The 11053-nt window shown below is 41.7% G+C and overlaps 1 protein-coding gene and 1 long non-coding RNA gene across 5 annotated transcripts in view; one reads left to right on the plus strand and one right to left on the minus strand.

The window, feature by feature from the left end:
* The window catches only part of cdh23 (cadherin-related 23), a 196641-nt gene that overhangs the window by 98696 nt on the left and 86892 nt on the right, over positions 1-11053 (minus strand). For all 4 annotated transcript variants that reach the window (XR_004332902.1, XM_032522253.1, XM_032522250.1 and 1 more), the window contains one exon: positions 8375-8453. Coding sequence is in view for 3 of the 4 variants with exons in the window: in XM_032522253.1 (XP_032378144.1) it covers positions 8375-8453 (79 nt within the window). In the remaining variant the exon portion in view is untranslated. The remainder of the gene's footprint in view (positions 1-8374; positions 8454-11053) is intronic.
* LOC116693350 (uncharacterized) overlaps positions 1-11053 on the plus strand; it is a 15306-nt gene that overhangs the window by 925 nt on the left and 3328 nt on the right. The window lies entirely within an intron of this gene.

Here is an 11053-nt window from a genome sequence, read left to right on the forward strand (position 1 = left end):
CCCTCCAATATTATCATCAACATAAATAAAGACACCTGGACTCGGTCGAGACCACAAGTCATACTGGGCAAGACAGGTGGCCGAGGCCGAGACAAGTCCGAGTCCAAATACTATCAAGTCCGAGACAAGTCTGAGCCCATAGAAAAACGGTCTAGAGTCCAAGACCGGACTCGAGTACTACCCTTCACTTGAAATGTAAACCTTACATTCATTGTGTTAGGACTCATTTTATTTATTGTAAAGCCATTTGTTTTACATACAAGTTCAATGTGTCTGTTAAATGTATCCTTTGAAAACTGACAATGAATATTGTTTAAAATATTTTGAAAATGTACCTTGTTTTTACCGATAGACCCTATGTCTATCGGTAGACTATAAGTTGCAATTGAAACATTATGGAGGTTTGGACCTTTGCTATGAAGGTATTTTAGTAACTGGACCTTTTCACATTTTAATGAAATACCACTATACACACTATACATATTCAGTCTTTACCTTTTGTAAAAATGTATCCCTGTGAACAACCAGACACCTGTTCTAACCTTTATGTCAGTTAATTAAAGAGAAACAAAGTGGATGTACTGTATGACTGTGACCAATTCCTAAGAATAATAGTTTTTTAACCCTTAGTTGAGCTAGTATTATACTATTACTGATCTAAAACATGTAAAAACTTGGGTCAAAATGGAGATCATGCTGGTGTAAGACTAGAACTGTTTTGGGAAAAGGTAATTTACATACGTGACTGGAGCCATAGCAACCAGTGAAACAAGACTGAGCAAGTAGATATTGATTCCCTAAACAAGTGGTTGATACTCGACAGAGATACCTGCACACCTGTTAAATTATTCTGCTTTCCTACCTGCATTTCCTAATGAGTTTATTACCAGGAGGATCCTAGATCAGAACAACTGTAAAAAGCATGACATAATATTTCCAGTGGCCAAAGGAGTAAATATATATATATCATATATATTTATCACACATCAAATATTTGGCCAAACATAAGCAGTACCGGTAGAGAACTAGGTAAAAGTGATAAATGCCACAGCACCTTTTTAACTCTTGTCCACTCAATAATAGTTTGTCAGTGACTGTGCACTTTCCGGGGAAAAAAAGGCTTGCAGAAATTACAAATTCCTTCATCACAAAAATCTCTCACAGCCTTGATGTAATTTCAGTCCAGCATGCCTCTCAGCAATCTAAGACATACTGACATGATTACTGGTGGATTAGAAATGAATACTATTATTTTGTGTTTGTTTCAATATTTATGCAAGCATATATCACAAGTACACAAACTGCTTTTAAGTTGGTCTTTAGGCCTTGTTAATTAATTATAATAATAATTATACTGTGAATTACAAGTGAGAGATTTACTTTATAAGTATAAGATGCACATTTGGATGTCACTGTTTTATGAAAGAAAAAAAGGAACTATAAGAAGCAATTTTCGCAGCACCAACAATGATACAAAGTACAGTATGTTTGTTTAGGGCAACCAAGACTTGTTGGAGCAGTCTGAAAATAAAATCTTAGTAGCAAAAAGCTTACAGATAGCTCTGATCAGTACTGATCTTAGAGCTATAATTAGACCAGTAGGTCGGAGGTCCAAAAAGGGATACATCGTACACCATGGACCAGGGATTTACCATCGGAACTGCCCTCCATAATCTCCTCCATCATAACAAACAATAACAACTGCAACATTAGAGGCAGAGTGCTGCTGTGATGCTATCTCTAGTACACATCAAATCCCCGATCCGACCTCTGATTGGAGGAGGGAGAGGAAATCCTCAACTTGAGTCCCACAATCATTAGCATAAATCACAGCTGCAATTAAAACCTCGTTTATCTTAATTACTGAAGTAATGAGACGAGTCCCACAGGAGTGAGCCACACTCTCTGAGGACACTCGGGGCGAGGAGCGGGAAGGCGTTTAAGGCAGAGTCACACTTAAGTCTGCAAACAAGCACGCCCTCACACTAATCTGACTGCAGCAGAGCACATGAGCCTTAAAAGACAGAGACATACGTGAAAGTGAAAGTGCGCACGCACGCACGCACGCACGCACGCACGCACGCACGCCCCAGTCCCTGTCCTGTTCTGATATGCCTACACCACCACCTCCATAATCTCCTCCACCTCATCTCCCACCCCTTCCTAGCTTCCCCTTTCATTCCATTACACTTTTTTTAGTTTTTCTTCCTACTCTTCTCCAATATTCCCCACCACCTTCATAACACACCACCTCCCTATCTATATTAACTACTCACTCTATTTCCTGTTTCATTACACTACCCCCTACATATTATCCCCATTCCTCCTGGTCACACGTTATCTCCCATTTAGCTCCTACCATCTCGGATACCCCTTACCACACCATCCACCTATCCATACATTATTACATTTATACCCCCCATTCTTCGATTATACGCTGCTATTCCATCCCATCCCTTCACTTCCCCTTATCCTATTCTATTTCTACTACTCTCCCTATCTTCACAATTCTTCCCTTTTTCACCTATGGATCCCCAATTTTTTTTCCCGCCGTCCCATCTCCATTACTTCACACATTGATGTCTTCTCCACTTCCACTCCTTCACTTCATTTTTCCGGTACTCCACACTCACACCCTACCTAATGCATTTCTATAATTTACACCTATCGAGGTCCTCATCCTCCCACTCAAGGTTGCCTACTCAGTCTGGTGTGTCACTATACACTCTTTATTTTGTTACCACGAACGCGTGTATACTATCGCCCCTTACACACCCCCTCCACCTTTTCTACCTTCAATCGTCTCTCCTTGAATGCTCGTACTCCTATAGAGCTACACTCGCCCCGCGACTTTGCAGAACCTATCATTTTACCTACACTAAACTATTTTAACACACATCAATCAATAACTCAACCTGTCCCGGCAGCTAGACTTGGCAGTAGCTGAGCTAGGTGTGTGCCGCTGTGTAACTCCGGTGAGCCAAAGTTGTTTTATGGTGAGTGTTGATTGACGTTGACTAGTGCGGTGAGGGCTGGTCCGGCACGTGTTGTCCTTACGATCTCATTGTATAAGCCACACGACCTCACAGACTACCAACTACACAGACTTTGTGGCACCCGCGCGCACATGTGCACTGCACAAGCAACCCCCGCCGACACACCACCAACCACCAATAACAACTCCATCAATTACCTCCAGGCGCTCACCCCATAAACATATATTCCCTACCAATCATTCAACACATCCGGGTTTCCCACCCACCCACTTTCCTTCATTACAACCCGTGGTGACCGTGTCTAGTTTGTAGTGATCTCTTCTCAGCCAGCATGGCAGAACAATTGCTATCTTCATGCGCAAAATTCCCAAGGTGATGAACGGCATCTCTATCAAGCAGCGCAGCCCTTACATCCAGCTCGGCAACTCGGAGTCACCGATGCCTTCCCTCCTGGCCTTATGTGGCTCGACAGGGGGCATGCAGAGTTTAATAGGATACAGTTGACAAGCCCGCATATCCTCCCAACTGGTTTATTTTCACAACAAGTCATGTTTCATATAATGACGCCATTTTTCTTCTTCGTACGGGATTGTTAGTCCTTCAGGATCAAACCGTGGTTTGTGCAGTAAATGTCATCACCCTACCACGGTGTATTAACACGCCGCTACTTCACCATCAGTCGCATGGCACCCGCCATGTCAAAAATGTGGTGTTTTATCTTAATGGCAATGACGTACTAAAAAAACTGCTGCCGTCTTTACATACTAACGTTTTAAACTGGCCGATCGCTGTATTCATCTTTTACCGAACCCCAAGAGGATACTAATGTTATATCATGCACGCAAATAAAAAATCTGAAGCGAACATGGGGTTCTCTTCCTGCATCATTAGACTCTGTTTGCCCCCTCTAAAAACAGCCAAGCTCAATAAAACCAAGAGGTTGCCCCATGCGTACTAACACTGAAACGCTCGACAAATAACAGCAATATCGGCGGAAATCCTGTATTGAAGATCTTGCCCGCGCTCCACCCCAAACTGGGAAATTCTCGTTTTAACCTGGCAAATCGTAGTCTTAGAAAGTATAGGAAAGGCCCAACGTATGCCCAGATGCCGCGTACTCACTCGTCATTGATTAGAAGGTAAATCATGGGATCAACACAATCCCCAGGGTTTCTTTTCACTTAGTATTTTCTGTGAGCACAGGCTATTCAGAAGGTCGTACAGCTGTACTGCGCCAAAGCTCTTGGCCCATACGCATCTCTAGTTGCAGATACTGCTACTAGTCTGCTGGTGGTATCTATATGCAGAAGACATGTCGTATGAACTATCTAGGAGAGCCCTACAATTCACCAGAGGTATACTTGCACGCTAGTTAGCTGTGCACGGACGCACCCCGGGTATGTCTGCTCGACTAGACTCAGGTCCCCGATGAGTCACTATAGGACATTAACAGCGTTAAAACCGAGATTTTATATGTTTTGTAGCTGCTCTTGCTTTCACTGAAGGTGCGTGTACTCAGATGTTAATTCAGCCATTATTTACCTAATCATAATTTGCCATCAACCTGCCTATTATGTCCCATCCCGACAGCGCTTACTAAAGAAGTTTTCCCCCCCATTCTGTGATATACATTTTCTATATTTTGAGTTTATATTTTTAGTTATTTATATTTTTGCCATTTTGTTTTTTGTCTTTAGTTGAAGATTGGTCAGATAATGTAGTTCAGACCAGCCCTTATAAGTAGCGGTAGATGTGTACTCAAAGCCTCCGTCTGAAAAAGCCTAAACCTTGATCAAGGATTGCTTTTAGCCAGAATACCTAGGACTATATCACTAACCTGTGACTTCTTTGACTTCCTACGAGTCCTTGCGGAAAGCCGTCTGATAAGCCCACTGGCTGGTGTACGTATTCTGCCTGATATTCGCAATCACGACATATTGGCGTTCTCAGTAAGGGAGGTGCGCGAAGTTCAATCTAGAACAAGATGGACTAGTTAACTTGTGATAAATTACTGTAATGTACACCATTCCGTAAGCTTCACTATGACACTAGCGATATGGATATCTCTGTCTTGGTCTATTAGATCATTAGCGCTGCTATTGTGACATTGCACCCCTTTTTATCTATATTGACGAGAGTTTGGACATAGTTTTAATTGATTATCCGGTTTGTGGCGGCCGATGGAGGGGGGGGGTAGAACTACCGGGGTGGACGGCTATCAAGCCTGCTTTGTTACATTTACATCCGATCCGCACTCCTAGTCCCCCCCCCCCTGTAATAGTTGTAGTACCCTCGGATCCGCAATCCTGACTATGATGCATTACAGACTTCAACGATCACAGTCATCGTAGGAGTCCAAATTCACACTAGGCATTGCACTCCGTCGTCCCCACTCCTTCATCCTCTGTCGTCACCATCCCGTTCACGTTCTCAATGATCGCTCACTTTATACTAGTTCCTTTAGGCAGTATATTAGGATAACACTCCATAAACTTTATTGTTATGCAGATGATACCAATTATATCTTTCAATCAAGCCGGATGAAACTAATCAGTTAGCTAAACTTCAAACGTGCCTTCAATTAAAAACCTGGATGACCTGTAATTTTCTAATGTTAAACTCCGATAAAACTGAAGTTATTGCTCTCGGACCCAAGCACCTCGTGAGCACTATCCAAAGATTAGTTACTCTGGATGGCATCACCCTGGCTCCAGCACCACAGTGAAGAATCTTGGGTCATCTTTGATCAGGACATGTCCTTTAATTCCCATTTAAAGCAAATTTCAAGGATCGCCTTTTTTCACCTACGTAATATTGCAAAAATCAGGATTCCTGTCTAAAAATGATGTGCAGAAAAACTAGTCAGCATTTGTTACTTCTAGGTGGATTACTGCAATTCTCTGTATCAGGCTGCTCGAAAAAATCATAAAGACTCTACAGCTGATCCAGAATGCTGCGGCACGTGTCTGACAGGAACCAGGAAAAGAGATCACGTTTCTCCTGTTTTAGCTTCTCTGCATTGGCTTCCTGTAAAATTTAGAATAGAATTTAAAATCCTTCTTTCACCTACAAAGCTCTTCATGGTCAGGCTCCATCTATCTTAAAGAGCTATAGTACCTTACAACCCTGGAGAGAACTACGCTCCAGAATGCAGGGTTACTGGTGGTTCCTAGAGTCTAAAAATAGAACAGGAGCCAGAGCGTTAGCTATCAAGCTCCTCTCCTGTGGAACCAGGTTCCAGTTGGGTCCGGGAGGCAGACACCGTCTCACATTTAAGAGTAGCTGAAGATTTCCTTTTGATAAAGCTTATAGTTAGGGCATAGAATCGAATATGTTAGGGAGTAGTAGCTAGTCACATAGTTTTCAGATTTATCTAACATATAAATCCAGATATAATAGAACCAAAGGGAGACTTGCATACAGCCGATCCGGTTGGGGAGAGTTTGGCCCGGCGGGTGGAGCTCTCTTTACCTGTCTCTCTTGGTTTGTTGTAATAGTTTTAGACAGCTGGGGACTTATTTTGATACACTGAGCTCCTCTCTCCTCTATCTTTCCATCTTTTCATTTATGGCATCCATGTCCAGAAATGCTTGTACTAAACCTATTTCTGGGGAGTCATTCCCGGAGTCCTATGTTCTTTTTTCCCAGCATGTTCCCTTGGACAGAGAGGCTCCGAAATCAGGGTAGCATATTGCCATAGGTTCGCTACACGTTCTGTGATGCCATGTTCAACTGTACACTGTGGTGGCCCTGCACGCTCCTGCTTGTCCTGCTACGTCCTGCTACGTCCTGTACGTCCTGCTGTGCCTTGTAATGCTGCACAGGTCCTGCTATGCCATGAACTACCACAAAGAACTGCTACAAACTACTAATTTTTTCTATTTTTGTTATTGCCACTCTTCATTCTAACCCCAACCGGCCCGTCCGACACCGCTACCAAGAGCCTGGGTCTGACCGAGGTTTCTGCCTAAAAGGAGTTTTTCCTCGCCACTGTCGCACTGTTGCTTGCTCTGGAGGAAACTAGAACCGTTGGGTCCTTGTAAATTTCGGAGTGTGGTCTATCTGTAAGTGTCTGGAAGATTAATTTTGTTATGAATTGATACTATAAATAAAATTGAATTGAATTGAATCATTCAGATCTACGACAAATACACATTCAGTGGCTTTATTGCACACAAATAGGTCACAAATACCCTAATTTGGGTAAGAATCCAAGTAAAATAATTTCCCAATCATTGATGTTTACATAAGTTATTTGATAATCAAGTTAACAGAGATGTGTGGTTAGTAGCCAGACAATAACATAACATTATACATTTCACCTTCTGACCTTTGTGTGCACAAATATCAACACAGAAGGAACCAGATGGTGCTGAATAGATGCTGCAGAAGGAGTAACGTAGAAGATTGTTGTTGTCATTTTACCGAGTGGAGTTAACCGAGTTATCTGTACTCCATTACAAACTTACTGTGAGTAAGATTAAATGGTTACGGTGTGAACATGACAGGAACATTTATCTGAGTTTTGACTTAATCTATTTAGAATTACAACACAAGAGTATGTAAACTCAGTGTGTCCTACACTCTGCTGGTAACACTGTGTCATGTAAGTTTTATTAAGCAAAACACTCAGCAAGTAACATCACTTAAAGTAAAACAGTGTGATTGCGTGTTAGCATTATGGTTTAGCATGGACGGACAAATATGCATAAAAACAACATCTCCACTGATACTTCTCCAATTTGCTGTTCCTGAAATATCTTCCTTGCAGGCAGACAGACAAAGTAACTGGCAGGCACAAATATCTTATCTTGGCAGAGGTACAGTAAGGAAACACTTCAGGAATATTAAAGCAGGCTCACTATTATAACCTTATCAGCACTGTGCAAACTGCAGCTTCTTCTTGTCTCCTTTAAAGTAAAACTCACGGATATAGTAACATCAGCACAAGCTATGGAATGTATGAGGAGGCCCAATAAGGCGGTCATTAGCACGGACACTTTGCCCAAACTGCTTGTGTAACGTATCTAATAAAACAATCAAACGACACAAGTATTAAACAACAGAAAATCCTGGGATCACGCTCTTCTGCCCAAGGTTAAATTTGTCTCTCTGAAAAACCGTAATCCTGTTTTGATGGCACGGGCCAACGTGTGAATGATAACACTAAATGAAAGCCAACTTCTGCACAACTGCACCAAACAGTGATTAATAACTGCTTACGGGCAAGCCTATTCTCCACTTCTGAGGCTGCTCTCTGTGGTTATTGACTGTTGTTGCTTGATGAGACTTGTCTATTATTGCAGTGGGATTATGATAAGAAGTGATCGATTCCCCTCTCTGTGCTGTGGATGTCAGATTGATTATGTGACTCCGACCTGAGATGATGGTGTAGCCGATGCCTCTCGGTCGCCCGAGATCCTGGTCAATGGCTGTTATCTTCCGCACTTCGGATCCCTGCAGACACACACGCACACACACACGCACACACAAACACACACACACACACACACACACACACACACACAGAGTATAAGCTGCATGTTATCTTCACAGTCACATTTTTTTGTTGCATTTCTACAGTAGATCCCACTTTAACCCACTAAGGACAAAAGACGCATCAGCGTGTCCAATGTTTGACAAAACTTCTACTCAAAAAGCAGTATTACAAAATTCCATGTCATGTATTCACTATATTAATCATATATATATATATATATATATATATATATATATATATATATATATATATATACATAACCTAAGACTTTAGTAAACTTATTTCAAGCACTGAATTAATCGATACAATACATCATAAGTTAATGTTTGGTTTCAAAAAAGATTTGAGACTTTTCAAAGGCCAACATCACCGTTGCAGCTTTAGCGCCAATTTATCTCTTAACACATTGTTCTTGAAAAGAATTGGGCATCACTACGTATATGGAAAGCTGAGTTCGTTCTGAACATTTTGATATGGAACACGTGGGGACCAGTTATATGCAAATACCTTAAAAAGGTAAATTTAAGAAGATACGTGAAAATGCCCTCAGACCTCAGAGGGTTAACCTGACGTGTTACCAGTTACAAGAAACCTAGTATAACAGTAAATTACATAATCTGACTCCTATTACATGGTTTTTGCCCTTTGCTGTATGGACAACATTATGATGGTGGCCTTTGTCATATTTTTAGGGTTCAAACCGCAAAGTGGTAGCACCCTTCTATGTTTGTCTGTTTTAGTTATTATTATTTGTTGTATGCCGCACCGGCTGAAATTCCCATGAGCTGGGATGAGCTAGAAACATGAAACTTGGGGGAATAACAGGAAATGGTGTGAATGTACTTCTCAATTGGCCACACGGTGGCGCTGTAATTAAAGCTTAAAAATGCAAACTTTGAAAGGCCACGCCTCCCACACCGTAAGTCCGATTGACTTGAAATTTCTCACACAGGTGCAGCTTAATGTGCTTTCCAAAAAAAGATCAAGGATCGTTAAGGTCTGGCTAGAAACGTTTTTTTGAAAAACACATTTTTGAGATCTCCTATACCGTAGCTCCGATTGCCACCAAATTTTCAGTGAATCATCAATGGATCAAGCTTATTAGAAGTAAAGCAAAGAAGAAAAGCAGGTCCATATCTTAATTACTTTTCAAGTTATTGACCAATGAACTTCGAAAGGGGCGTGGCTCTGGACATAAATGAACACAAATCAGCAACCGTAATGCCAATCATCAGAAAACTCACAGGGTATGTTCAGGTAAGTGCCCCAGATATACCCAGACAGTTCTATAGGCATACACCACTAGGGGGTGCTACAACCGCAAGATAGGTGAGTGGCATTACACACATTTTACTATAAATCACATATTCATTGTCCAATCATCACAAATCTCTCAGGATATGTCCTCATAAGTACCTGAACCACACCCCCGAAAGCTTTATTCAAATCAATTGTAGGCATTTTAAACAAAGTGCAGTGTTTGTCCAATCGCTTGCACGATATGTTTTATAACGACGTTGGACCACATGTGTTAAATTACTTTGAAGTCGCTATTGAGAAAAAAAGGTTTGAACCTGCAAAACGCCGCTTGTGGCTATATTGCTTTTTTTTGGGGCTTTTTTTTGTTTTATTAGCATTTCATTGGGGTTTATTTCTCTTTTCAGTGTTTCAAAACTCTCCAGTCCACAACTCAACAAAACCACAATATGATGGTTAAATAAAAATAGAAAAAGAAAGAGAGAGAAAGCTGTTTGAAAAGTCTTTGATCGGCTGAGCTTCCCCAGCCTTCGTGCCTCAATCAGACACGGTGGTGATACTTAAAAACCTCCCTACTTCCCAATGTCCTTCCTTTTCTCCCCCTTCTACCCGCCTTTTGCTCCCCGAGCTCTCTCACTCACAACCAAGCAAGCTGCCTCCCATTGATCCTGCAAATTGTGTCTAAGGCGCGTTTATGCTCCATTTCTGCCAAAGCATCTCCTGTCATTGACCAATTACAGCACAATCAATTACAAGCCTTTCAGAGAGACTGATTCACACATATGAGCTGAGAGGGAATCACACACCCAAATACACGGAAGATTTAGGGACAGAGAAAGAGTGAGGAACAATATTAGCTGTCCACACAAGTGGAATATGTTCAATCAACCATCAAATATACATCCCCTCACACACACACACAGACCTCCCCATACCGAAGTCAACCCCCCTCTTCATCCTTCTATTTTCTAGCATTACAGTGCATTACCCCCCAACCCATTGTCCCTTTCTCTCTCTCTCCTCATTGACTTGACAGCCAAATTGTGTTTGTCCTAGAAGGAGCTTAAACGTCAGTTCACGCAGCATGGATTCAACAGCCGAAAAACCCTGCCCTGTGATTTCATATGAAAAAAAATATATTTTCTTCTACTCCGTTGTCAAAGTTTTCTACACATGACAGGTTGATTGGCTAGAGAAAAAGACACAGAGAAACAAACAGAAACTGAGGAAGACAGAGGCAGAAACAGAGGGGGTGGGGCACGGGGGTTGTATAAGTGTGTGTGTGTGTGTGTGTGTGTGT

This window comes from Etheostoma spectabile, chromosome 8, assembly GCF_008692095.1.
Source record: "Etheostoma spectabile isolate EspeVRDwgs_2016 chromosome 8, UIUC_Espe_1.0, whole genome shotgun sequence".
NCBI lineage: Eukaryota > Metazoa > Chordata > Actinopteri > Perciformes > Percidae > Etheostoma > Etheostoma spectabile.